The sequence below is a fragment of the Pleuronectes platessa genome, chromosome 7, assembly GCF_947347685.1.
Source record: "Pleuronectes platessa chromosome 7, fPlePla1.1, whole genome shotgun sequence".
NCBI classification, from domain to species: Eukaryota; Metazoa; Chordata; class Actinopteri; order Pleuronectiformes; family Pleuronectidae; genus Pleuronectes; species Pleuronectes platessa.
In genome coordinates this window covers 5,906,365-5,932,551 of record NC_070632.1, presented here as the reverse complement: position 1 = coordinate 5,932,551, position 26,187 = coordinate 5,906,365, and the positions used below count along the sequence as shown (strand labels likewise).

At 42.5% G+C, this 26,187-nt stretch overlaps 5 protein-coding genes across 5 annotated transcripts; 1 reads left to right on the top strand and 4 right to left on the bottom strand.

Annotated features, from left to right (window-relative positions):
- The first annotated feature begins 118 nt into the window (after positions 1-118).
- On the top strand, positions 119-4,730 carry ada2a (adenosine deaminase 2a). Its single transcript, XM_053426857.1, has 10 exons — positions 119-318; positions 804-1,113; positions 1,671-1,890; positions 2,193-2,406; positions 2,492-2,619; positions 2,752-2,842; positions 3,152-3,260; positions 3,805-3,962; positions 4,046-4,248; positions 4,335-4,730. The coding sequence occupies exons 2-10, from the start codon at positions 807-809 to the stop codon at positions 4,438-4,440; spliced, it is 1,536 nt and encodes a 511-aa protein (XP_053282832.1). The 5' UTR covers positions 119-318; positions 804-806; the 3' UTR covers positions 4,441-4,730.
- A 216-nt stretch (positions 4,731-4,946) lies between these two features.
- LOC128444082 (RIB43A-like with coiled-coils protein 2) lies at positions 4,947-8,290 on the bottom strand. Its single transcript, XM_053426383.1, has 7 exons — positions 8,174-8,290; positions 7,974-8,055; positions 6,854-7,159; positions 6,645-6,763; positions 5,597-5,773; positions 5,315-5,481; positions 4,947-5,230 (listed from the first exon to the last, which is right to left on the bottom strand). The coding sequence occupies exons 1-7, from the start codon at positions 8,288-8,290 to the stop codon at positions 5,164-5,166; spliced, it is 1,035 nt and encodes a 344-aa protein (XP_053282358.1). The 3' UTR covers positions 4,947-5,163.
- A 925-nt stretch (positions 8,291-9,215) lies between these two features.
- Positions 9,216-11,833, bottom strand: ribc2 (RIB43A domain with coiled-coils 2). The gene is made up of 7 exons (XM_053427596.1): positions 11,649-11,833; positions 11,484-11,565; positions 10,757-11,062; positions 10,548-10,666; positions 9,625-9,801; positions 9,370-9,536; positions 9,216-9,285 (listed from the first exon to the last, which is right to left on the bottom strand). The coding sequence occupies exons 1-7, from the start codon at positions 11,763-11,765 to the stop codon at positions 9,216-9,218; spliced, it is 1,038 nt and encodes a 345-aa protein (XP_053283571.1). The 5' UTR covers positions 11,766-11,833.
- Positions 11,834-12,248: 415 nt separating this feature from the next.
- Positions 12,249-18,543, bottom strand: LOC128444081 (probable polypeptide N-acetylgalactosaminyltransferase 8). The gene is made up of 12 exons (XM_053426382.1): positions 18,384-18,543; positions 17,300-17,399; positions 16,844-17,083; positions 16,426-16,592; positions 15,294-15,480; positions 14,728-14,925; positions 14,469-14,583; positions 14,087-14,272; positions 13,787-13,924; positions 13,587-13,679; positions 13,338-13,508; positions 12,249-12,905 (listed from the first exon to the last, which is right to left on the bottom strand). Exons 1-12 carry the CDS (start codon positions 18,541-18,543, stop codon positions 12,786-12,788), a joined length of 1,875 nt encoding a protein of 624 aa, XP_053282357.1. The 3' UTR covers positions 12,249-12,785.
- Positions 18,544-19,327: 784 nt separating this feature from the next.
- On the bottom strand, positions 19,328-24,385 carry ndufa9a (NADH:ubiquinone oxidoreductase subunit A9a). The gene is made up of 11 exons (XM_053426804.1): positions 24,275-24,385; positions 22,955-23,128; positions 22,766-22,863; positions 22,537-22,628; positions 22,276-22,417; positions 21,382-21,484; positions 21,176-21,246; positions 20,665-20,741; positions 20,453-20,548; positions 19,719-19,785; positions 19,328-19,597 (listed from the first exon to the last, which is right to left on the bottom strand). Exons 1-11 carry the CDS (start codon positions 24,327-24,329, stop codon positions 19,427-19,429), a joined length of 1,146 nt encoding a protein of 381 aa, XP_053282779.1. The 5' UTR covers positions 24,330-24,385; the 3' UTR covers positions 19,328-19,426.
- Positions 24,386-26,187: the final 1,802 nt, after the last annotated feature.

Sequence of the window (26,187 nt, the reverse complement as noted above, 5' to 3'; positions counted from 1 at the left end):
AGTCCACCAATCAGCCGCCCGAGCGAGCTCTGTCTCGGCCAATCACAGAGGAGAAGGCGGGGCTTAGATGCAAAACAGCGGAAGTATAGAAATCACTGGGACGTAAAGATTCACAAACACGTAAACACCAGCTGTGCGTAAACTGTAGTGTTTCTGCGTTGCGAGCTTCGTTGTTTACATCATATTCACGCCGTAAAGTAACGGATTCGAGTTAAACACGCACGTATTTCCCAGCGGACTGCGTCGTGTCAGTGTCGGTTCTTCTTATTGTGCTTTTAAAATACAGAGTTTAACATTCACCTGCAGCCGAAACTGAAGGTAACGTGCTTTATATTCACTGTTGGTCGTGTTCAAGTACTTTTTGTGTTGTTTATTTACAAAAGAGTAAAACGCTTGTTTACTAAAATAAAACATCGAGTTGTTGTTGACTCGGGTTGCTTTACTCCTTAGATCGTGTTTTTTATAACACCAGTGTTATAAAGATATATAAACAGAACAACAGTGAACAAACAGCTTGACAACCTTTATTTTATTTTTATATTATTTTTCTCCTAATTTTCACACATCTATCTCTTTTATCTTTTGTTGTTAACTGTGCTTTTATATTTTTATATTTTATTTGTAGCTCTTTCCTGTAAAGCTCATTGAATCAAACTCTGTGTATGAAAAGTGCTTTAAAAATAAAATTGCCTTCCCCCACAGATAATAGTGAAAGGTAATTTTAAACATCAGCTGCTTTCACTTCCCCTTTTTCTCATTTGTCCTGTTGGCAGTGTCTTATCTTATATTCATTCTTTTTCAAGACCATGGCAGTCCAGCTACAGCGCCCCCTCGTGGCAGCGGCGTGTCTCCTGGTCATGCACTACCTGGCCGGGGTCCTCTCTGTCCCGGACCCCAGACAGAGGGAGGCCCTCATCGAGCAGGAGGCCTCCATGCAGACGGGTGGGCAGGTGGTGCTGAGCGACGCTGAGCAGCGTGTGGATGCGCTGCTGTTTAACATGAAGCAGAGGGAGGTTCTGAGAGCAGACTTCCCCCCCGCCATGCACTTCTTCAAGGCCAGAGACCTCATCAGGTCCAGTCCCATCTTCAGCCTCCTGCAGAAGATGCCTAAAGGTACGTCCAGCATCTTAGTGGAGGGTTAGCTGTTTGTTGTGAGCTGTAGTTTAGGATCAGTGTCTTCATGGATCACATTTTGTAATTCTCTTCATAAGAGTCTGAGCAATTTCTCATTTAGCTGATTAAAAAACAGCTGATTTGAGTCTTTCACAGATTTATCCGTGTCAGCATTGATATTGGGTCCAGGTCTAGTTTTTATCATAACTGCATATCCCGGACGAAACAATTAACTAGTTAACTGTTAAGTTTATTGACAGGAAAGCAGATATTTTAAGAAACAATCAATTTAGTCTCAATAAAGAAGGTTGGCAGATTTTCTCGTCATGTAACTAAATATCTTTAAAGTTTGGATATTTGAAGATGTCACTTTAAAGCTCAACATGTTTCACTGCTACATGACATTTTAATAGATGAACCAGGTCATCGACATATTGAGACAATTATCTGTAGATGAATTAAGTTCTTGTACAAAACCTCTTAATTGATAGAGTCAGGTTTGTTGTAGGTATTCCGGTTCTTTATGTCGAGATAATTCTATAATTTTCTGTCTCTAGGGGGCGCTCTACACGTCCATGACTTCTCCATGGCTGATCCACTGTGGCTGGTGAAGAACGCAACCTATCGGCCCCACTGCTACATGTGCTTCACCGACAGCCACTCCGTCAGGTTCATCTTCTCGTCCCAGTTGCCGAAACCTCTGCCGCGCTGCTCCCCCTGGAACCTGCTGGAAAACCTGAGGGCCAAGACCAGTAACACCACAGACCTGGACGACAGGTGAACCACACTCTGCTGCCACTAGGACTTCAGATAGAACCAAGATTTGATCAAATATCTTGAAGGAATTTCTTCAACCTCTGATCAGTTGCCACTGGGACTCAAAGATGAAGTGATTGGATTTCTCTAGCGAAAGGTCGAAGGTCACAGTGACCTTATATGAATCTGGAAAGAGAATATCTTTTCGTTAAACCCTTGGTCCACTTGGAGTGGACGGCCATCTACACAGAGATGCCAAGAAACAAATGCTGTGGACATCTTTATCTGTTAATCAGATCATAACTGTGTCTTCATATCCACAGCATCCTGCGGAACCTGACGCTCTTCACGGATCAGGATCCAGAAGGTGTTTACCCCAGTCAGGATGTGGTATGGAACGTGTTTGAACAGTGCTTCTATGCACTGTGGGGTCTGGTCACGTATGCTCCTGTCTTCAGAGACTATTACTACCAAGGCCTGACTGAGTTCTACCTGGACAACGTCATGTATTTAGAACTACGAGCTTTACTCCCACATGTGAGCGGATGTCTTTGAGTATTACGTGTATTCTCCCGTCTATTAGTATAATTGTTTTTCTAAGTAACTTTTTCTTGATACTCAGATATATGAACTGGACGGCAGCACTCACGACTCGGCCTGGACTCTGAAGACCTACCAGGACGTCACCAGACGGTTCACAGACGACCACCCAGACTTCTACGGAGCGAGAATCATCTACACAATCAGCAGGTGACTGCTCAGAATGCCTTTCTAATTAAATTGACCGATTCCTCTGAATGGCATTCTGCACGTTGCCCTCACTGGAAGATATCAGAGGATGTAGACATGTCACAGATCACACTGACACAGAGTTTTCTTCAGGAGCGTGACTGTTTCCACGATGACTGGAGCTGTGGAGACGGCCATGAAGCTACAGAAAGACTTCCCAGACATCATGGCTGGTTTTGACCTGGTGGGTATTAAAATATCTTATAGTATGAATAGTGTTGAGCAGCAGAGGTAGAGTGGGCACAGCTTGTACTGATTTTCTTTATCTAAAAAACAGAATGACACCAAGGCCCAACAGTGCTCTTAAGTTAAATAAAGCTGCAGCACAAATCACACTCTTATATCAGCCTCCTGAATGTGCCTGGTTTTTCATCAAGATCCACGAATTGTTTCCAGGGAAAATGGTAAAAATGTCCATAAAGGCCAAAGAAAGAGGTTAAAGAAAGTGAACAAATCATTGAGTAGAGGGTTCACTTTGTCCCTGCATGTGCAGGTGGGCCGCGAGGACACAGGCCGACCGCTCTGGTTCTACAGAGAGGCCCTATCACTGCCGGCAGAGAGGGGGGTCACGCTCCCTTTCTATTTCCACGCTGGAGAGACGGGTGAGTTCATCAGTGTTTGATTTGAGAAGTAACTTCATTCTTTACCGTGTAGCACAGAACGCTACTTTTGCGCAAATAACAGTTCTTCATCCTCAGTTTTAAGATCCTTCTCTTAATGCTTCACCTCAGTCGGTGCTGCTGGAGAAAAGCAGAGACTCAAAATGTATTTTTTATAAGTCAAGAGTAGCTACAGCACAAACCTCCAATCTGCTTTTATTGATTTGAGGTTTGTTATCTCCAGATGAAAAGGGGCTCACGTTCTCTCTCCAGGCTACACTATGAATTTTGGAATGATGTCGATATGGACGAGAACAAAACAATGATTTGAGTCTTTTATGTCAAATATATGATACATGTTTAAAATCTGAGCACATCACATCCTTCAGACATTTCTGAAGGGATCACTGACCCTTTCTTTCCACCGTAGATCTTAGAGAAGGAAGTTTAAATGTTTAACTTTTGGGTAAAACTAATTAAATGCATGAACAGATCAGTCCATGTGTTTTAGCATCGTTTGATATTAATTTCTCTTTACTCCACACAGACCTCGAGGGCACGGAGGTCGACCAGAACCTGCTGGATGCTCTTTTGTTCAACACGTCGCGCATTGGCCACGGATTTGCTCTGCCACGCCATCCAGTGGCCAAAGACATATCCAGGAAGAGAGGAGTGGCTGTGGAAGTTTGCCCCATCTCCAACCAGGTGCCCTGTCATCTCTCAAACAGAACTCTACACTGGAATAATGAGCTCCATTTTGAATGCCTTCTCCTCATGTCCTCATTCAGGTGCTGATGTTGGTGAATGATTTGCGGAATCATCCGGCAGCTGCTCTGATGGCGGAGGGCCACCCGGTGGTCATCAGTTCGGACGACCCGGCCATGTTCGGTGCCTCCGGCCTCTCGTACGACTTCTACGAAGCCTTTGTGGGCCTCGGTGGGCTGAGCTCCCACCTGGGTTCCCTCAAACAGCTGGCAACTAACTCTATTAGGTGAGAGTCGGCTCAGGTGGGATGAACACATTTCACATTTACTTCGATGAAACCGCTCTCTGACCTGTCCCTGTCTGTTTCTCCAGGTACAGTTCTCTGGCTCCAAATCAACAGGAGAAAGCTTTGGCTCTGTGGCAGAGGAAATGGGATAAGTTCATCTCAGAAACTGCCTTTGAAGCGAGAAGGCCTTGATGTCTTTAAAGGACTCTTACCTCAGGTGGATTACAAATGGAAATCAATGTGAACACAGCCGGTTTGTGTCCAGAGCAAAATTTGACATTTTAGCACGTAAATGGGAAAAGCACAAATAATATTAGATAGGGAAATGATTTGGCCAGTGTGAGACAGGCTTGAGCTATGTCTATGTTTTGGGTTTCATTCAGATTTTGCTTTTGTATTTTGCACTTTAAGATTCATGTTTCTGGTCGAGGTGCTAAATACTGTTTGACTCTCTTTGTGGTTTGTGGGCGACAAAGGCCCCCCCCCCCCCCCCCCCCCCCCCGATCGCAGCTTCATCGCCGTTGAATCGACAGTTGTGTCGTGTGAACTTTGAATTAGAGTGTAGTAGGTAGTTTGTTGAAATGGATGTAAAGTCCTGTGGGGCTCTAAACATTGTTCTGTAAAGACAGTGTTATTTTGTATATTTTTTTTAGTATGTCGTTTTTATTGATCATTTATATATTTTCTTTATATGTCATGGGTCTATGAAAGGATCTCGGCTTATGTCAAATGCCTCAGTCCCTTCCTCCCAAGGTACAGTGAGCTCAATGAGGAGTACAGGGCGGAGGGTTGTGGTGTTGTGTACTCGTTGGTAACTGAAGCTGCCGGCTGTGGCCGACTCTCATGTTCCACTCAGGGTCAGAGGAGAAGAGTCTCGGTCTTACTCTTGGCTCGGGTCCTTCTCCACTTCGTCCATCATCTGCTGCAGGTGTTGAACTTGAAGAAGCTCTCCAGGTCGCTTCCTCTTTCAAGGTCCGGTTTCCTTAGAATGAGAGTTTAGAGACACAGTGAGACGATGCGCTCTGTGTGGAGTTTAAAGAAGAATTGTTTTATAAGTGTTACCGACTGTTGCCTCTGTAGTTCAGCCAGTTGGAAGTTGGTGCTCTCCTGGTCTCGTCTCAGCTGCTTGCTCAGTTTCACCTGCTTCCTCTCTAATAGCAGAGCCGAGCGAGCAGAGGCCAAGCGAACACGATCGTGTTGCTCCTCCTCTCGCTTGTTCTCTAGTTCGATCCTCTAGAGACGAACAGAGAACAGACATGAGACAGGTTCTTACAGACTGGTTTTCCAAATAAATTATAAAACAGAGCATTTGTGTGTTTTTTGATTGTGTCATTTGTTGCAGTTTTACCTTTTTCTCCACTATTTGATTTCTCTGGAACTGGAGGACCTGCTCCAATGTCTCTGTGGGGCCTCTCAGATCAAAGCCTGGACACAGACCAGGTACTCCCCACCTGCCCAAGGCAGGATTGATATCCAGACCTCTGTTGTCGTCATCGTAACTTTGCTGACGGCGCTTCTCTTCAATCTTTGACAAAACACACAGAGTGAAAATGAGAGAGTGATCGACAATATCAGTTGAGTTAAATTCAATTCTCAGCTTGAACTTCATGAAGTTTGACACAACATTACCACAGAAAAGCAGTTGTCATTAGTCATTAAATATCTATATTTACTCCTCGAGTATGAACTACAATGGAAGTTTGAAAAGAAACCCTGCCACTTTCATCCCCACCCCCCACTCAACATCTTTTCCTGCTCTGTGTAACTTTGGTGAATCTATCTGCATAGTAAAGACAACACTGGCCGATGCTTTGAGGACATTACACTCAGTTGTGTTTATAGCTTTTAAAGTTTGTTCAATTCTGAAATATTATGATTGGAACATAAACATTCTGTCCCCTGAGCCTGTCGCACTTTAGTGTGCACAGCAAAAGATTCCTGACAGTCCTGTGTCTCTATTCCCAGATGAAAATAACACTAAAAAATCTGACTGAGTTTTCTCCATATGGTACAAATCTGATGGCTGTGTGCATCTGAGGGATCAAAATACAGACGTATAAAAATAAATACCTTGTTTCCACAAGATAATAAATAGTTTATCTCAGATTTTCAGTGAGGACACTTAAAATATGAATAATTCTAAAAGGAGTTTGATGTTTTTGTTTCAGCTGCAGCTCTTCTGGTTCAGGAAGCCTGGGACACTTACATTTTCGAACATGGAACAGAATTAATCACATCTTAGTGAAGCATTAATAGAACCAGCAGATAAAATATGTGCATCTCAGAGTGTTTTCAAACATTAGCCCTCCTTTGTTGGTTAAAAGATGTTTTCAAAGCAAGTTTTACCTACTTCATCAAACAGTCTTAGTGAGTGAGCGGTGACTTTAATGACTTACCTTGGCCAGATTGAACTCTTTAGTGGCAACGGCTTCTGCCCTGCTCCTCTCCATCTCCAGGCTCTGAAGCTGCAGAGCTCTGTTGTCCATCTCTACTCTCTTCTGGTCGTAGAGCAGCTCTGGAGGCCAGAGGAGAAGGTGAAAGTGAGGCTGTGTTTCCTGTGTATGAACCGAGGGTGTGTATCCTCCATGGGATCAGACAAACTTACTTTCTAGCGTTTGCTGGTTCCTCTCTGCCGCCCGCTCGCTCTGCTGCTGGTTGCTCCACTGTCTGATCTGTTCCTGCTGCCTCTGCAACCTGTTCTTAAACTCTGGGTGTTCACCCATAAGACCAGGAGGCATCATTCCTGTGTCTGTACTGTGGTCTGTGTCGTTCAGGTCAAACCCCTGCTGGCTCGGAGGCTGCTGGTGCTGCTGCCAGTAGGTGACGAGTTCTATTTGCATGGCACGCTTATTCTTCTCCTCTTTGTGTTGGAGGATGAAAGCTACTTTGCTATTATGGAGCGTTTCAGCATCTACGGTGTAGAGTGATGGAAAAAGATCACACACAGTCATCGTCGCATCATTAGAAGTTATGAATGACTATAAATGTAAGTGGTAACATATGGGTACACAGATGTTTGAAACATAAACCTCCTGAAGTTATTATTGGATTCTGTTTTGACTAAGTGATAGTGAAAGATTTAGACGTTAAGTTATTGGATGGATTTGTCAAAATTGTGGTGACCTATTTGAATATTTACATGTTCCTGCAAATCATCCTTCAAAAAGTTAAATAGCAATCTAGAACTGATTGGTCAGTTTCAAATAAACCAACACATATCAAATTGTCTGGATGGGTTTAAATTGAAAAGTATATATTCTTTTAAGGATGTAAAGATTTTAAATATAAAAACGTGTAAATATCTGTTAACATGAATATTAACTATGTAAGATCATACATTTACTTTATTAAATTAACTATAATATATGAATAGGTTTAACCTCCAAGTCATAAAATAGGATTGTATTCAAACTTCTTATTGCGCAACCAATATATCATTCGGCCAATAATTGGTATAACCCAATATCAAAATATTTATATTTTTAAATATTTCAATTTCACAGAATACAAAAAGAAGAGTTGAAATATCGAGCCTCAGTTACATTCCTATGTTTTGGGTTTGATAACCACATCTTAGCGATCATTGTTTTTAGGTATCGGCCCCAAAATGTCCGTATCAGTCGGGTTCTAATCCTCAACTGGATCGTTTCCTCTGCGTCAGATCCTCACATCGCTCCAACTGATCAGAGCCAATGAAACCAGGTCACATGAACTAATGAACTCACCCTGAACCTTTTGTTTCTCTTCTTCTGCCTCTTTTAGTGTCTTCTTCTCTTCCACCTGCATGTCCAGAGCTTCCTTGTCAACCTGACGAACGAGCAGCAGCACAAATATCAACTGAAATGTTCATTTAAATACGCGTCTCAATGATTAGCACCGCACGTTAGCATGTTCATAGCTTCACTGAGGAGTTGTAGCCACTTACTCCAGTGATCCTGAATTTGTCATTAAAGATCCTCTGCCTTCTTTTGGCCTCCTCATCGCGACGTCTCTGTAGACTCGCCTTCGCAATGCGTTCTTCAACTGTTTCAACGATAAACATTTTGAAGCACAAACTGTAGTTTAGATTTTCCTCGACTTTAACCCCCTGATCACAACGCTACCGTGCACCAGAAACCTGAGGAACCAATCACAAGTCCAGAAGCACCTCCATCATCAAAGGTGAAAGGTCAGATCAAAGGTTATAATTCAAAGCAGACTTCATTCCAAGTGTGTCTGAGAAAACTATAAAGAGCCTGAGAAGGTGCTATGATGCACTACTTTCAGGAGGAACTGCCATTTTAATTTGGATTAAAATGAGCACATTTCAAGACACGTTTTACACATTCATATGGAGACATTTCTTAGGATTCATTAACTTTTTCTTGTAGCTGTAGATCTTAGAGAAGGACACGCTCCCTGTCAGGGTTTGAATGTTTTAATCACAATGACCAGAGTTAAATTAATGAAACGCTTGAACCCGACTTGCCAAAAAATTGTGATACAGTAACAGAGCAGTCGAGTGTATTTTTTTTCTTTATTGTGGTCATCTTATATATCAAAATCTAACACAAGATATCATGCAGATTAACTATTTCACATTGTATCGGTCAGAGAATTCACAGTAAGTCAAGTTTACAGAGAGGAAAAGACCAAATAAAACATTCCAGCAACATAAATCATTATTTACTTTAACATAACAGGCATTTTGATTTTAACATCCCTCTACCACACTGGTGCACTGGCATGTTGTAAACAGAACGCTAAACTAAAATAATGTTTTCCATTTTATTGTCATCTTATCATATCCTCATTCAGTTGATTTAAAATGTTTACTTGAATGTGTTTTTAAAATGTTCGGCATCACACAGACATTAAAAGGTTGTGAACTAAATTTTAAACATTTAAACAGCTGCTTATTGACTGTGGGTCAGTTTATTCTGTTGTTATCATGGAGCCCTGTCGTCAGTAATTCTCCACATCGTCCATCATCTGCTGCAGGTGTTGAACTTGGAGAAGAAGCTTTCGTGCACACTTCCTCTTTCCAGGTCAAGTTTCCTTAGAATGAGAGTTTAGAGACACAGTGAGACGATGCGCTCTGTGTGGAGTTTAAAGAAGAATTGTTTTATAAGTGTTACTGACTGTTGCCTCTGTAGTTCAGCCAGTTGGAAGTTGGTGCTCTCCTGGTCTCGTTTCATCTGCTTGCTCAGTTTCACCTGCTTCCTCTCTAATAGCAGAGCCGAGCGAGCAGAGGCCAAGCGAACACGATCGTGTTGCTCCTCCTCTCGCTTGTTCTCTAATTCGATCCTCTACAGACGAACAGAGAACAGACATGAGACAGGTTCTTACAGACTGGTTTTAAAAAGAGCATTTGTGTGTCATTTGTTGCAGTTTTACCTTTTTCTCCTCTATTTGATTTCTCTGGAACTGGAGGACCTGCTCCAGAGTCTGTGGAGGGGCTCTCAGATCAGAGCCTGGACACAGACCAGGTACTCCCCACCTGCCCAGGGCAGGATTGATATCCAGACCTCTGTTGTCCTCCTCATAACGTTCCTGACGGCGCTTCTCTTCAATCTTTGACAAAACACACAGAGTGAAAATGAGAGTGATCGACAATATCAGTTGAGTTTAAGTTCAATTCTCAAGTTAAACTAAAAAAAAAAAAATCTCAAAAACTTGTATTGGAGGAGCAGCTGACACTAGTCATAACATTTAAGTGTTCTTAAAGCAACGATACAAATCTTCGTTTTTTACCTTAGCTGCATCATCATGAGTTTGATGGTTCACTGAATCAGAATAGGGAGAATTAATCCTTTTCTTCTCCTCCCTCTGAACAACAGTTTATGCTCTAGGTAACTTTTGTGACTGGGTACGATCTCCTGGGAGAAGCGTGTTACTGACTGATAGTCGCAGCTTCGATTGTCGGAATCAGGTCCAACCAGTTCACCAGTGATGCTGAACTATAGGTCAGTTGAGACTTTTAGGGCTTTTATCTCCAATATTCAGCCAGGGAACTTTTAAGATGTGAAGAATTCTAGACAGAGTTTGGTGTGATTGTTACAGTAGCAGCTCTTCTGGTTCAGGAAGCCGGAGATCATGGGTAATAATGGGAACATAATGGGACAGTGCAGTCAGAGCTCCAGTCAACACAGTGATAGCCCAACAGAATGAATCATGTTTGGCTGCAGAGGGCGCTGTTGCTCAGTAAGAGTTACTTGGTGTCTCATTAATGCAGCTAAAAGGTTTTTATCTCAGTGTGTTTCCGAGATTCCTCCTTTGTTGGTTTAAGGATTTAAAAATGTCTGACATGAATGACTTACCTTGGCCAGATTGAACTCTTTAGTGGCAACGGCTTCTGCCCTGCTCCTCTCCATCTCCAGGCTCTGAAGCTGCAGAGCTCTGTTGTCCATCTCTACTCTCTTCTGATCGTAGAGCAGCTCTGGAGGCCAGAGGAGAAGGTGAAAGTGAGGCTATGTTTCCTGTGTATGAACCGAGGGTGTGTATCCTCCATGGGATCAGACAAACTAACTTTCTAGCGTTTGCTGGTTCCTCTCTGCCGCTCGCTCGCTCTGCTGCTGGTTGCTCCACTGTCTGATCTGCTCCTGCTGCCTCTGCAACCTGTTCTTAAACTCTGGGTCTTCACCCATAAGACCAGGAGGCATCACTCCTGTGTCTGTACTGTGGTCTGTGTTGTTCAGGTCAAACTCCTGCTGGCTCCGAGGCTGCTGGTGCTGCTGCCGGTAGTTGACGAGCTCCATCTGCATGGCACGCTTATTCTTCTCCTCTTTGTGTTGGAGAATGAAAGCTACTTTGCTATTATGGAGCATTTCAGCATCTACAATAGAGATTGAGATTTGAAACACACACACACACACACACACAGACATGGCATCATTTGAAATTATTAATATTTATAATTATAAGTATATCTGGTATACAGATGTTCAAAATACAAACCTCCCTCTGGTTTTAAAGTGATTTAAAGGTTAAGTTAATTAAAATGTTTTAATCTTAATGTTTAAAAAAATAGTTTACCATACATATTTATATTTACATTAGTTGTTAGTGCAAATATTTAGAGCAAGCAATGAGTGTCATAATGAAGTAGTTCCCCTTAAATGTTCTGCATTAAAATCTACATACAGTGAGGTTCACCGTGAACAAGTCTAATACAAATTAACCTCTTTTATGATTTATTTTAATAATATTTAATTAAATGCTGATGAATCCAGGTCACGTGAACTAACTGAACTCACCATGAGCTTTCTGTTTCTCCTCGAGTTGCTCTTCTCGTCTCTTCTTCTCTTCCACCTGAACGTGCAGAGCTCCTGTGTCAACCTGACACACACACAGTGACACAATCAAATACACACATTTCACCTTAGCACACTTAGCTTAGCTCGCATTAAAGAGCCACTCACTCCCATGGTGCGGAGTTTATCGTTAAAGATCCGCTCTCGTCTCTCGGTCTCTCGGTCTCGACGCCTCTGCAGATCCATCCTCTTCAAACGATCCGAGGCTAACTCCGCGTTAAACATGTTGACGCGCAGGTTCTGGTTTATAAAGTTAAACTTTGCGTTAAAACACGGAGCTCGAGTCTGTTCACTGAGATCAGACGTGTGTGTTTGACACTCGGGTTGCTAAGGAATCATAGGTTCGACAGCCTCCGTTAGGTGTCGCTGTTTCCCGCTGAGATCGAAAAGAAAATCCTCCTGACTGTAAACAAGTAAACTAACAGATAAACAAGTAAACATACAAACGAGTAAACAAACTAATCAACCAACCAAGATCCGTGTTGCTCCAACAGACAAAACGTTCTGACATTTTTACACAACCGAGGGTTTGGTTATTACATTATAAATTCTGCATCGTTGATTAAATTCCAAATACGCGTCGAGTTTCTCACAAAATATTTACAGAGTCATATATAGAAACTAGATTTCTTCAGCACTTTTATTTCTAATTGGCAGTCATTTTGAAATTAATTTCTAAAATGACATTTATAGGTTCTTCCCTGATATTTGAACAACTTCTGCACTTTAAGTATTCCAGTGCTTGTAAAAGTAGAATTTGTGGCATTAGTTTTGTTTGGTCACACACTAAACTGAACTCTCATCAAACCAGCAGCTGTAGATGAGGCTGTAGGAGTTTTTAAAGATGAAAATAAATAAGATAACTGGTCGGAGCTGATACAAAGACACAATTAATCATGAGTCATCATTTTGGATCCATGACAGAAGAAGATCTAAACAATATGGGATTTGCTCACTTATTCTTCTAAATTGAAATCTTTAGGTATTTTTCCAAAGTCAATTCATACCAATGAGAATCACAACATCTTTCTGACCTTTGCCAATTCAATTGTGAAAACGATTTGCAGCCGTTACTTTGGACACACAAGATGTAAAACAAATCTATAAAGGTAAAGTCAATTCAGAACTCAAGATTTACAAAATGGGGACAAGACACAATTTAGATCAGTCACATTAATTAAACTTAGTATTTTATATTTTAAACATTATTTTCTTCACCTCTTGTTGGCCACACACACAAACTTTTTAAAAGGCTTTGACTATGTTTTCAACTTTCCATCTTTGACCAGTGCATTCCTGCATTATAAGTTTGTCGTCTTTCATTTCCAGGCATCTTTCTGTCAGTGTGTTCTTCAGCTCTTTGCCCTGGAAAACAGAAGAGTGATGGAGTGATCAGTGTGTTGTGTTTCCACCCCCATCGGATTGTTTGTGAGCAGGATTACACACAATCTACCAATTTGAGTTCTATGAGGATGAGATATGGGGCAAGACAGAAGCCATTACAGTGTGACACAGATCCACATAAAAAGGACTGGATCCAAGATATTGTGTTTTCTACTTTCTTCAATACTGCACGATTTTCATTAATTTACCAGGAAATAATCTATGGATCTTGAAGAACTAGATTTAGGAGACTGATATCTATGAGTTTGTTCAATGTGCTGCAGCTTGATTGGATTTAAGGGGGCTGGTGGCCTTGGCGGAGGCCCAGGCTCGAGTGCCAGTCCATTCATTCCTTTTGCAACATCTTCCTTGACATTCATACCCTTGTTTTGATGATGATTTATGTTGTTGTACCTGAGTGAAGCCCCAGTATATCCCCATTCCTTTCTGAATGGCCTCCATGCAGTTGTGAAGTCCAGGCTCGGTTTCTGGTTCGCCGGCGTCGGTTATACACCGGTTGTCGTTGTACTTGTGGGACTTGATGCCACCGATGTAGAGCTCACCAGTCCCGCGGTAATACGTGACCTAAAAAAAAAAAAAAAAGAGAAAACTTGTCAGAAAGCAGGACGGTTAAAGACGACGGGAGGTCTAGAGTTGGATTACTTGGGGTCCATAGGAGTGGCAGCTGTAGGCGATGGGTCTGGGACCCTGCACTGGGCCTTGGTCCAAGCACATGTTGGCGTCCAGATTCTTCATCTGTCAGCAAAAGGATTTGGTGCAAACACACAGTTTAGACATGAAAACACACACAGGATGATATCTGATACTGCCACCTGCTGAGCAATGACTGAAACTGAGCTTACTCCTCCATAGGCCAGTATGTCATCCCAGGGATCCAACTTGGGATACACGTTCTCCAGGTACCATTTGAAAGGTTTGCAGTTCAGCCTCTCTCTGAGTTTTTTCCTCTCAGACACGTCCCCGATGTCAATCCCGTGATTCTGCAGAGGCAAAGAATTTGGCGTAGCTGGTAATATTCTGATTAGACATTTAAAAATCATTCCCCCCTGTCATTCAAGCACTTGAAGACACTCAGTGGACAAATAACTCAACTTTCCAGTGCCACAAACAGGGCTTCACTTCTCAACCGTGTGATGACGCACCTCAAATGGCAAGTTCCAGGCCAAGTTGACGTTGTGCTTGTAGTCGTCCATCCAGATTTCTGCTACCCTCAGTGCGTTTCTCTTCATGGCTTGACTCAGGTCGGGCATGTAGGGCTTGTGGTTCCTCTCGATGTGGGCGATCTTGGAGCAAGGGACCACTTCAACACTGCCTCCGCACGTCCACACCTTTATGAGGAAACAAAAAACAAAAGTGCACTAAACTTCAACCAGGAAGCTCCATTCAATTGGTCTGAAGGTTTATCAGAAACAGTTGACAGCTTTTTTTTTTTTTTTAACAACTCCAATCATTTTATCAATGATTCAACTGGGCATGCGTCGCCAGATGTAGGATTTAATACAAGATAGGTGAGGTTTTACTCACACGAATTCCCAGCTCAACATTCTCCCCACCGTACACTTTCATTCCATCATCGAGAACTCCAATCTCCCCAAGGAACTCCCGATCAGCGACTAGGATTCCCATGATGGATGGACTCCTCCAGAGAAAGATGAGAACATTAACTACTGGGTGCTTTAAAAACATCTTTCACACAATGCACCACGACTATCCAAGATGCAATTAATAAGAACATGTTCATTTTTTGAAAACATATTGATTGGTTGGTTTCACGTGAACTTACTTGCCGGGCAGTGAGCCGTCTTGGAGCTTGTAGTACTCAGGGCTGAATCCTTCGTACATGCACCACAGAGCCCAGTCGAAGGCGTGCGCCGCTGGCTGGTACAGAATGACCTCCAGGTTGTCGAAGTTGACTTTGTCGAACACGGGCGACACCACCACTGTACGGTCACCTTTGATTTGAGTGAGCAGGGGCTCGGCCCTGTGGAGGAGAGACACACTTCCTTAATTTAAAGCTCCACAAAGTAGGTGTGCATCAGTTGGTCCTCGTCTTTTGATGAATAATTGAGTGATGACTGAATATGTTTTACACATTTTAACAAGGATCAACAGACTCTTAGTGTTTTTATATTTCATTGCAGTTTCAAAGTGAAGTCTCCCACTGTACGTCTTTGTTTTCTTGTCCTGTATCTTTAAATTTGATCAGTTTTCTTATCCGTACTGTGTGCATTGGGGTCGTTACCCAAACTGTACCTCGCGATCATGAAGATGATCCATCCATCCAGAACTATACTTTATATTATCCTCAGTGCTTGAACAAAAATAACAGCATTTCAGCCCCGTCCTCACCACCTCTCGTGGACCTCGATGTGTGCGTCCAGGATGGCCACCACCTCAGCAGTGGCAGCCCTCCACCCAGCCACTCTGGCGGAGGCGAGCCCTCGCGGCTTGCGGTGCCTCACTCGAGTGACGTGTAGAGTCGGGTTCCCTCTCTTCAGTGACTCCACGTACTCGTCAAGGTCGCCCTTCAGGTCCTCTGGATCGAGGAGGAGAATGACGGCATGTATTGAGATCATGGGAGAACAGGACTCTACAGGTTTAGACACAACTGAGGAAACAGTTTCCACAAAACGTTTTTTAGAATGCAAAGCAGCTAAATGTTTTATACACGGAGGAGGAGTCACAGTTCTGATCACACACACGGCCCCTCGCACCTTCACAAGCTATAAAAACATTTCACTACAATAAATACTTCTTAGAAATTAAATGATGTGACTGTAGCTCAGGGGTGTCCAAACTATGGCCAGGGGGCCAACTGCGGCCCGCCATCCAGTTTTAATTGGCCCGCATAAAAAAATAAATAAAAACAATTTAGTAGAACTTAAGGCACTAACTTATAGCACTTTGTAGTTTTGCTTTATTTTTGAACAAATTGTACTTTCTCGATTCTTGTTGTTCTGGGTTTGTGTTGAATTAACTTATTGTAATTTGCTTTGGATAGAAGCGTCAGCTAAATGAAATGAAATGTAGCGGACTATGGCCCACTGTATTGCACTTCTCAGTTTAGACACTAGGTGGCCCCCAACTCACCCCTGACCTGCCAGCTGTCCCCAGAATGCCGCCACGCCCCCCCCCCCCACCCTTAGAGCCTTGATTGAGACGCATTGTCAACAGTCTGCTCCAGGGCAGGGGGGCGTGGCGGCGTGAGTGGGCCAGAGCTCGGCATAAAAAGTCTGGACACCCCTGCTGAATAGAAGTTTCAGTTTGTGGTTGCATTAGACCGAAACAGGGTTCTAATGTTTTATTTGTACATGTGAATTAGGTGAGTGCAATCCCCATCACCATTTACAGTCGCTCTTTAAATGCCATGTCAATGTGAAAGTCTTCAAAATCAAACATCTCTCAATCGGCTCGTCTGTTTAGCCGATAAACACCAGATGTTCTTTTGCTCATCACAAGTGCAATCAATCAACCAACCAACCATGAGAGCTGCCGTCGTCCACCAGTATCATCTCCTTCAGGATGCTCTTGGGGGTGCGGTCGATGATGCTGCGCAGCGCCCGCTTGATCACAGACAGAGCTTCGTTCAGGTAGATCAGCACCACTCCCAGACTCGGCAGGTCTTTGGCATACGTCTTCGTCAGACACCTGATCAGAGACGGGGACGTTACACTCAAAACAGCTCTCAACTACTGTTTGCATTGGAAAACTGTGTAAATGCAGAAAGTCTGATGTGGCGTCGCACCGCTAACCGCTAACATGCTGTCGATCAGTAGTTAGTGATCGGTGGACGGTTGGTCAGGCACGTGAAAAGCACTGATGCACTCACTGCTGGATAATGTGCTCAAAGGAGATGCTGCAGCATGTGTGGAAAGAGCAGGATGAGATGACAGTGGTACCTCGGATCCAGAGTATCTGGAAGAACTCGGTCCAGTGGGAGGCGATCGCTGAGGAATGTGTTGTACCCGTACTCCAGAAACAGAGCCTCGGCCTCTCGCTGCTCGACCTCAGACAGGTTCTGCCCCCAATGCTTGAACAGGGGAGAGTCAGGAAACAGTTGTTTAGACGTCACCGCTCCGGGGGCATTTGGGATCTCTGGCTCAGGATGCTCTGGCGGCTCAGGATGCTCCGGCTGCTCACTCTGCTCAGGATGCTCAGGATGCTCACGATAATCCGGCTGCTCAGGATGCTCACTCTGCTCAGGATGCTCAGGATGCTCACGATAATCCGGCTGCTCAGGATGCTCACTCTGCTCAGGATGCTCAGGATGCTCACGATAATCCGGCTGCTCAGGATGCTCACTCTGCTCAGGATGCTCCGGCTGCTCAGGATGCTCCGGCTGCTTCTGGTGTTGCGGCGGCCATTTGGCCTCCACAGCTTTTCTGGATCCGTCTATGTTTTCAAGCATTTTCTGCATGGCCTCCTGCTTTAGTCCAAAATCTTCCAGCATTTTGTCTTGACAGATTGAGGATGAAAAGGCAGAATGAGCCGGAGACATTATAATAATAGAAATGGACATTTTACCATGAAAGGACAACATGTAGTGAGTTATCTGACAATTTATGAAATCAAATATAGTATTACACATGAGATTCATGTGTGCATCTTCGCTTGATTGATTGATTCTGTATCACATTATAACATTTCATCTGTTGCCAGGGTTAAGTTAGCAGCAGCATATTCTTCCACTAGATTTGAATATGGCATTTTATTTATTGTCACTGTGCTGCTGCAGACAACACAACCGAATAGCAATGGCACTCCGAACAGTGTGAATATTTCAGATGTATAGGTTTTAGATTAAAATACATAAAGAAATCAGAGCCCATCAAGTTTCTTGGCAGTCTCATAAAAAACATAAAGAGCCTTTCTCAGTATGTGTATATTTGCAGGTATGACAACTTTTATTTTACACAATAAACAGAAGCAGACAAGACGTGCATTGATGTTTCTTTATTTAATGTATATGTAAAATATATATTTCTATATAATTGGTCATATTTGTGTTTTCTTTTTTATAGACTTATTTATATAAAAGTTGAAAGTTTAAATGTACAAATAGTCAACTCTGAATAACATTTTGTCACGATGCTTGACAACGACAACACAAAGTGTAACCCGCACTGAAGATTTGTATGTTGGTATTTTATTTCCTTGTTATTTGTGTGCAGATTTTTTGGTTTCTACGACATCACACACAGAGACGGTTTTTTACATTTAAATTTTGACTTGATGTCGAGTGACACAAACTAAACTTAATGAACACATGTTGTGTCTCTGCCCAACAATAATTAGTCATTTTCTTGAATTGCTTTTTCCATTGACAAATCGGATGTTCTAATTGGCTGCTCCTCATGAAGCATCTGGCAGGTACGAGATACGGCCCACGCGCTGGAGGTCGTGATCTTCAGTGACTGTGAAACATCTGTTTGTACTCACACATGTTACCGAGTCGCGCCTCCAGCTCAGACAGACTCTTGGTCCCTCGGGTCGCAACCCGCTCGGGCCCGGGCCGCTGTTTCAGAAACATGCCCACGTTGAAGACGAGTGCGAACCCCGCCAGCACGAAGACAGGTCGGTTGTTCCACGCTAACCTCATCCTGACACACACTGACGCCTGGACAGCACCTCACTTAGCCGAGCAGCTCACAGACATAATTCAGGTCCAGGTCTCTGATGAGGAACAGGTGCCTCTGATCAGTTGATGGGATATTTCACCTGTGGTGCTGGTTCCAAAAACCACTGGATCCTACAACTCCCATCATGCAAATCGGCCACTGTTCCGAGTGGGAACAGTGAGATGGATTGACAGATCTTCACAGGAGGAACATGAATCAATCGTGTGAACCGCAAATTTGTATATTTAAATCATAGTCAGGTATCAAATAATGTTGAATCCTGTATCGTGGACTATGATCAAAAGGCTGCTTGATATGCAATATTTCTACTCATATACAATAATCCATCAATTCATTTATATTCCATTATGCTACAAACTGTTTATTCTAATCTATGTAGCAAATACCCTTATCTTGTCTTTCTGATGTCCTCGTTACATGTGGTATCTATAGCACTTGTGTCTGTCCTGGGTGAGGGATCCTCACATCTTCTTTTCATCCTGTTATAAGTTTTTATTTTAGTAGTTATTACTCTTACTCTCATTGAGGGTTAAGAACAGAGGATGTCACACCTTGTTAAAGCCCTGAGACTAACTGTGATTTGTGAATATGGGCCATACAAATAAAATGTGATTGATAAAATTCAGTAATGTCATAGAATGTGAAAACAGGTGAATTCTCTTCAGGGACTCTGTCATTGTAACATCAAGTCTAACGACCACAATCACGATGAACACATGAAAAACAGTCAAATCAAGGAAACCCTTAAAGGATAATTTTTTATTTATGTACAGAATATATGTTACTGACAATAGCAGAGGTCTCCTCTGACTGCCGGAGCGATGGGGACATTTCTCAACAGGTTTAGTAGTTGACCGTCTTGGCGGGCTTGGCGTCTTCCAGGTCAGCCTCCAGGTAACGGAACCGGCGATGGCGACGCAGAATCTCGATCGCCTTTTGTTCTACAGTGGAAGGTGTGATCCCGAGATCCTCCAGACCAGGAAGTCCTGGGTACTTCATGTCTGTTATGTGAAACTGGAAGAAAGAAAAATATGCACAGGGGAATTAGTTCGTGATTGTTTTTTTTAACTGGAATAAGCAGGAATATCAATAATGTGAGTAGAAGCTCGACAGTGAAGAGTCGTGGTTTTCTCACCCTGTCGATTTTGTCGGGGGTCGTCCAAGGCTCAAAAGGATTCATTGCAAAAAACTTAGCAGCGAGGCTGAAAAGAAACAACAGTAACAATGACGTCAGTGTGCAGCAACAACTGGAGCTTAAAGACACCACGTAGAGCAGCGCTCACCACGTAGAGCAGCCCTCACCACATAGAGCAGCGCTCACCACGTAGAGCAGCGCTCACCAACCTTTCCCAGAACAAGATCACTTTTGTATTCCAAACGTAAGCCGATATCTATAACCCTGATATCTTCCAAAAATGTAATATTTATTAGTTTTACAATCTCTTATTGTCACAATAATCATTCGTTCATCTTCATTTCTTGCAAGTATTTCACAATACAAAAAAACTTTTAAACCAAAGAATGGATTTGGTAAACAGAAACGCTGGAGTGCTTTTATATTGAAATGCCTACAGAAGGTTTTGCAACATATGTTCATCAGATAAACATTCAAACTCATTTCTGCACAACAGGGTGGCTGTGGGTCAGGAGGTAGAGCGGGTTGAAAACCCCTGTAGTTTGATCCCCGGTTCCCACAGTCACAGACAGTGAAGTGTCCTTACGAAAGACACAAATTGCCCCTGACAGTTGTGAATGACGTATAATAGAAAAGGTGCTGCATTAATGTGTGTGTGAGTGGATGAATGTGGTTGATTAGACTGGAGAAGCACAATATTAATGTAGAACATTTACCACATTGAGGGAACTTACTGATAGAGAGGACGGGGCAGGGGGTAGGGCACAAAAGGTCTGTGTGCCACAGCGTAGATGTACTCCACCAGGTCATGAAGGAGGTAACGGTTTGGGCTGCGCGACAACACAAGACAAAAACAATCTATTAAAGAAAATCACATTCAATCACTGAATTAAGTTCACAAACACTTGTCTTTGCTGAGCCTGAAGTCACAAGTCCTCAAACCTACCCAACGAGTTGGAAGGTCTTTCCATTAGCGTCAGGGTCTCTGACAGCGTTGATGATGGCCTTGGCTACATCCACCACCTGAGGAAGGAGATGGAGAGTTCATTTCAGTTCAGTTCAGTTCAGTTCAGTTCAGTTCAGTTCAGAATCCAGAAGGAACTTCATGTCCTTCTGACTGGGTCAACATGTAACAGACAACATAAGTTAGGCAGTTTACTTCTTCGACTACGACTTCTACCTAAGAATGAATTCATTTGTCAATAGTTAATGTGAGACTGCTTAGAACCAATAGGATTAAGATGATGCCACAAAACTGAGCTGTGACTTATATTTGGGAATAACAACATGTGACCAATAATGTCCCGTCACTGTGTCTGCTAGATCTTAAAACATTCCTGTCATCAAATGTCAACGGAAACTGAATCCGCCACGTGAAGCTACCGGGTCATCAGTTACTGGTCTACATGCAAATGTGGCTTGATTAGAATCGACTGTATATCACAAAGGTCCCTTACATGAACCGGCTGCTTCACCGTCTTCTTCCCCATGCCAATGAGTGGAACAGCGTTTCCAAACCAGCGCATGTCTGAAACAGGATTAAAGCCAAACATGAGACTGGCTAACTGTGAGACGTGGAGGGAGCTTATTTAAATTCTAGAACAGTAAAGTAATCCAAAAGTTTGAAATGGTCTCATTCACAAACAAACAAACAACTTCGTACTTGCGAAGTAGTTGAAGAATCTGTCCTCTCTCCCATAGATCTCAGAGGGCTTCATGATGATCGCCTCAGGGAACTCGTCTCTCACTGCGTTCTCTCCGACAGCCTGTGGTAAAGGAACATGACGCACAATGATCGCCTGGATTTAAACACACAAACCTTCTTCACATATTAATGTAGCCATACAAAATGGGAAATATGTCTTGGGCTCTGCACCCATATAAACACATTTTATACAGATGATATACCAAAGTGTCAATGACTGACAAACAAGGTCAAGCACCTAAACAACATTAAATATACAGAAAATAAACAAAGGTGTTATTAGATAACGGGACAAAGTTTTACAGCTTCATCAGACTTCCTTTTTAACTGCAATTCACAGACACTGGTTGTGTGTGTGTGCCAGTGGACACAGGAAGCAGAATGTGTATTTTGCAGGTGGTTGCTTAGTTGAAGAAAATACTATCAGCAAGAAACAAGAGCAGGGACTTCGTTTGTTGGACCGGTGACGAGATGTAACTGTTATTAAAGTGTGTGATGCACTTTACATTCACAACACATAGCTGAGTGAAAACTGGTAAGACCCACTCAGGAGGAGAATGTGGCGGATCATTTTTCAAGTCTCTATTTTCTGACGTCTGCACTCAAACACAATCCCAAAGTTGTTTTATAGGCTCAGCTGCATCTCTCCTTAAGGGACTCCATCTTCAGAGTAGTGTAAGTGCCAGACATAAACATATCAGAAGTGGTGCACTTTAAAACTCAAACTTATTAGTGTGGATGAAGCCTCAAAGTACCGCAGCAAAAAAACAAACAACAAACACTCCAGATCCAGGAGGTTTAGGTAAATGTTAGGAGTGGGACTGATGTGCATTATGTAGAGAAACAGCTCACCTTGTTCCTCAGGTACTTGGACTGGCTGCGTATGTCAGCGTTGAGGTGAGACATGTGGACGAGTTTAGTGATGCCGGCCTCTCTGGCTGCCTTGGCAATCTGCTGAGGGATGGAAACGAAGACGTCCTCGAAGCAATAGTTCCTTCACACAGAAAGAGGGGAAATGCAGTGAATGTTAACTTATAATAACAAAGTCATCCAACGTGGGACAGGATTAGAAATCAATTGACAGAACTGAACATGAATCACATGCTTTAATACCTGGTCTCCCACTCTCGGCCCACCAGGTTGATGACCACGTTAGAGTTCTCCAGAGCACGTTTCATGGAGTCTTTGTTCCTGGCATCCCACTCCTGCCACCAGACAGAACACAGACACCACATTTTACATTTTAATTCAAGGCTCTTAAATACTTGATTTCACCAGTAGAGGAGTATTTCTACAACAAATGTCTGTGAAGTCTGAGAAATGTGCAAAGTGCAAATCTCACCATGAAAATGATTTGTCCCAGGTCACCCATGGGCCTGAAGTACATGAGGTCATACTGATCACAACGGTGTGGGATTACAATCTGAGAGCCCATCCGACCTGCAGATCATCAGCAGATACAATAGTAAGTAAATATAGGTGTGTACATAAATAGTTAAACATCAGTATAATGTTGTATTTTTAAACTCACCCAGCCTGCTGACCACATATCGGCCCAGGAAACCTGTGGCCCCGAACACCGTGGCTGCTATTCCGCTTGAAGAGGAGCGCCCTCCTTTCCCTTTGGGGATGACGGCATGGTGCAGCTTCCTCTGCTGGCCCGTGGACACGCAGGCAGCTGACAACACAGCAGGGGAGCAGCTACCTATCGAAAGGGAGAGGAACACAGGCAGCGTTAGGTCGGGATCAACAGGGAGGATTGCATTCAGGGAACTAAACTTACTAAGGTACAAAAACCACGGCTGTGCAATGAATCCTGCTTTGATCTGGGTTCAGTCTTTGATGAAACAGTTTGTGGTGTCCTTCAACTGTAAAGGTCTTAAACTGAGAAGTGGTTCTTACACATCTGTTTGTATGAATAATATCAAATAGAAACACAGCTGAGTTTGATCCATTTTATTCTCAATGAGCACTTTACCATCTGCCAGATAACCAGATGAATCACCCAAACATGTTGCTGCATAGCCGTAACTAAAACCATGCAGGTACTGGTCAAGAGCTTGAGTTGATGATCAGAATGGGGTTAGAAATATGATGGAGTAAGATGGGGACTCTCATGGACAACCATCTCTAGAGTTTACTCCTGCAGGTCAGAAAGGACGAGGCGAGGTCAAGAGAGGGGCCGGACAGATTCAACAGCTGCGAGAACAACTACAGGAAGTGAGGAAACCAATCTGTTTGACTGAAGTAAACAAAATCACACTTGTACTGGAGGCTGAGGGTGAAAGTACCACTTCAGAGAACATCAGATTGAATGTACGAGGCAGCACCCAGTAAGAGAGGACGTAAGCAAATCAATATCAACAACACATCAGTTATCTTTTATCTTATGAGGCTGACAGCTTGATATATATCAATCAATCAATCAATCAATCAGCGTTAATTATCATCCAAACTAAGAAGCAACAACTGAGAAGTTAAATCTTAAAACAGTGTTGTGAGTGTCTCGAACACACGTCACGTCACGGTGGTCAAGCGGAGAGGACACACTGACCAACACTGGAACTAATCTTTAACTAAGCTTCACCCTTCAGTAATAGTTCCACAGATCGATGCTAGCCTTCAGCTTTACACTGTTAATTACCATTAAAGTGCTGCACAGGGCTAACTGGGAGCTAGCAGCTAGCTGAGGTGCTAGCAGGTGTTTAGCCGGTTAGCAAGGTCACTGGATCCGTGTGATCAGTGTGAACACGGGAGCAGGGATGTGATCACACAGAAGAACAGATAGTATCTAGTATCTTCTAACACAAACTTCTACACGAGCACTGGCGACGGATCAGAGGTTACTTACTGCAAATCTTTGGAAGGACATTAGCCGGACGGCTAACCAATGCTATGGCCGCCATCTTCCCCGACTACGGCGTCCCGTTCGAGTCAAAACACTACACACGTCTACGAGGCGCTGGACAGTGACGCAAAAAAAGGGCCAAAAATATCAGCGTTTTTCGTTTTGTTTTTATGTTTTACATTTTTCTACATATCTAAAAATGTGCAACAAAAAGTGAAACACGAGCTATTTGTATTTGCACTGAACGGGAAGTCTGTGAAGTGACTGTTGAATGCCAGGAAATAATGTGGGTATTTGAGATGTTTGGTTTTGTTTATAATAATGTTCAGTGTCTGTTTGGTAAATTAATAAATAAATAGATGAATAAATAAATAGTTGAATATAAAAACAAAAGAAATAATGAACAAACGGATGAATGAATTTATAAATCATTCATTTATTAACCTGTAATTTTTACTTTATATCTAAACAGTGGCTCTTCAGTTAACTCTCTGTGGTCTAATTCAGATTGTGTCACTGTTCCTGTTTCCTTTCAGCTAGAGTAACTGACACAAACACAACTTTGACGATACAATATAAAAGTAACTATGAAAACACAGGTTCTTTGAAATAGTTTTTTATTTACTCATAAAAGACATACAAATTACTGTTCTTGACTTTTTTTCCCAGCTACAGTCCTTCCTCTCTGGATCTCTTGGTTAGCTAATCGATAAGGAGGGCACGGGGTCTATGTTCAATTTAACTTTGATTTCTGTTGGCGACTAAAGACACAAATAAAAAGACGGTAAATGTCCCGTAACATGACCAGAGACATGATTATGTCAAATTGGAGGGATCCTGGCAACTCTGTCTACATGTTTGACAGGTAAGAATCCAGCTGTTTCTATCCAGGTGTTCTCACACACGATATTAAGTGCAAGATTTCTAATACTGCAAGGCACAAGCTATCAATAGTAGGATTGTCTTGTTTGTTTCTAATATAAAAAATATCCTGAATGACACAGACATAATGTTTCCATACAGTGACAACACAACAAGTAAAACCTTGTCTAAACCCTCCACAAATATCTTAAAATATTTTTTCTTAAATAAGTCTTGTATTACACATACATAAGAAAGACCAGAAATATGTACAACACATTCTATTACAAATACATACTTTATGACCGTCAATTAAATTGTTGCACAAATATTGAACATAGGATCGAACATTTCTCATAATAAATAAAGCAATAATCACTAGGTAATCAACTGCAATCTACAATTACAAAGTACATGATAATAACTTCCTTGTCAACATGATTAAAAAAAAGAAAGTTTTTTTTTTTTTGGCTCAGCCTTTATTGCACAAAAATCCTTCAAATCTTTTACCCTCACGTGAGTGTCAGTTTTTAAGTGAAGCGAAAATGTTTTAAAAGCAAAGAAAAAAAAGAAGCAGAAAACCGATTTGCACTTTGTTTGTTTGTCAGCAGGGTTCAAACCATCGGGTGGATTTCGATCAAACTTGGAGGAAGGATGTGATCCAGGAATATTACTGTTGAATTGCATTTAATTTTTTTGTAGTTGTCATTTTCACCCATTTCCCAGGGAATAATTCAGGACTCTGGATGAATAAAAATCCGGCACAATTAAGAGACTGATATCTATTAGTGTGTGAAGTCTGGTGCAGCTTGATTGAATTGACTGTTGGTGGAGGTATGAGCGCTCTAAAAAAATGAGATGTCAATGCACAGCAAAGATTGGTTTCAATAAATAACACAGGAGACAGGGACAGCGGAGACAACGATGAAGATATTGAACCATTCGATCTGAACTGGACACCGACGACTCCACTGTCACACATTCCATCGACAGCTTCACTCCCTTATATAAAAGAAAGTGGTTGATTGATGTCACAGTCACACAAACTCAGAATC

Bases quoted from the DNA above. Each gene is read 5' to 3' on its own strand.
- ada2a (XM_053426857.1), top strand. From the start codon at position 807: ATGGCAGTCCAGCTACAGCGCCCCCTCGTGGCAGCGGCGTGTCTCCTG. The intron at 1,891-2,192 runs GTGAACCACACT...TCATATCCACAG, and splicing joins ACCACAGACCTGGACGACAG to CATCCTGCGGAACCTGACGC. The intron at 2,620-2,751 runs GTGACTGCTCAG...AGTTTTCTTCAG, and splicing joins ATCATCTACACAATCAGCAG to GAGCGTGACTGTTTCCACGA.
- LOC128444082 (XM_053426383.1), bottom strand. From the start codon at position 8,290: ATGTTTATCGTTGAAACAGTTGAAGAACGCATTGCGAAGGCGAGTCTA. The intron at 6,764-6,853 runs GTAAGTTTGTCT...TCTGGCCTCCAG, and splicing joins GAACCAGCAAACGCTAGAAA to AGCTGCTCTACGACCAGAAG. The intron at 5,231-5,314 runs GTCGGTAACACT...TCTCATTCTAAG, and splicing joins GCTGAACTACAGAGGCAACA to GAAACCGGACCTTGAAAGAG.
- ribc2 (XM_053427596.1), bottom strand. From the start codon at position 11,765: ATGTTTAACGCGGAGTTAGCCTCGGATCGTTTGAAGAGGATGGATCTG. The intron at 10,667-10,756 runs GTTAGTTTGTCT...TCTGGCCTCCAG, and splicing joins GAACCAGCAAACGCTAGAAA to AGCTGCTCTACGATCAGAAG. The intron at 9,537-9,624 runs GTAAAACTGCAA...GTTCGTCTGTAG, and splicing joins ATCAAATAGAGGAGAAAAAG to AGGATCGAATTAGAGAACAA.
- LOC128444081 (XM_053426382.1), bottom strand. From the start codon at position 18,543: ATGAGGTTAGCGTGGAACAACCGACCTGTCTTCGTGCTGGCGGGGTTC. The intron at 17,084-17,299 runs GCAACACCAGAA...TCCTGAGCAGAG, and splicing joins GTGGAGGCCAAATGGCCGCC to TGAGCAGCCGGAGCATCCTG. The intron at 12,906-13,337 runs GTACAACAACAT...TCTGTTTTCCAG, and splicing joins TATACTGGGGCTTCACTCAG to GGCAAAGAGCTGAAGAACAC.
- ndufa9a (XM_053426804.1), bottom strand. From the start codon at position 24,329: ATGGCGGCCATAGCATTGGTTAGCCGTCCGGCTAATGTCCTTCCAAAG. The intron at 21,485-22,275 runs GTGAGCTGTTTC...CCTTTACCACAG, and splicing joins CCAAGTACCTGAGGAACAAG to GCTGTCGGAGAGAACGCAGT. The intron at 20,742-21,175 runs GTAAGGGACCTT...CTCCTTCCTCAG, and splicing joins CGGTGAAGCAGCCGGTTCAT to GTGGTGGATGTAGCCAAGGC.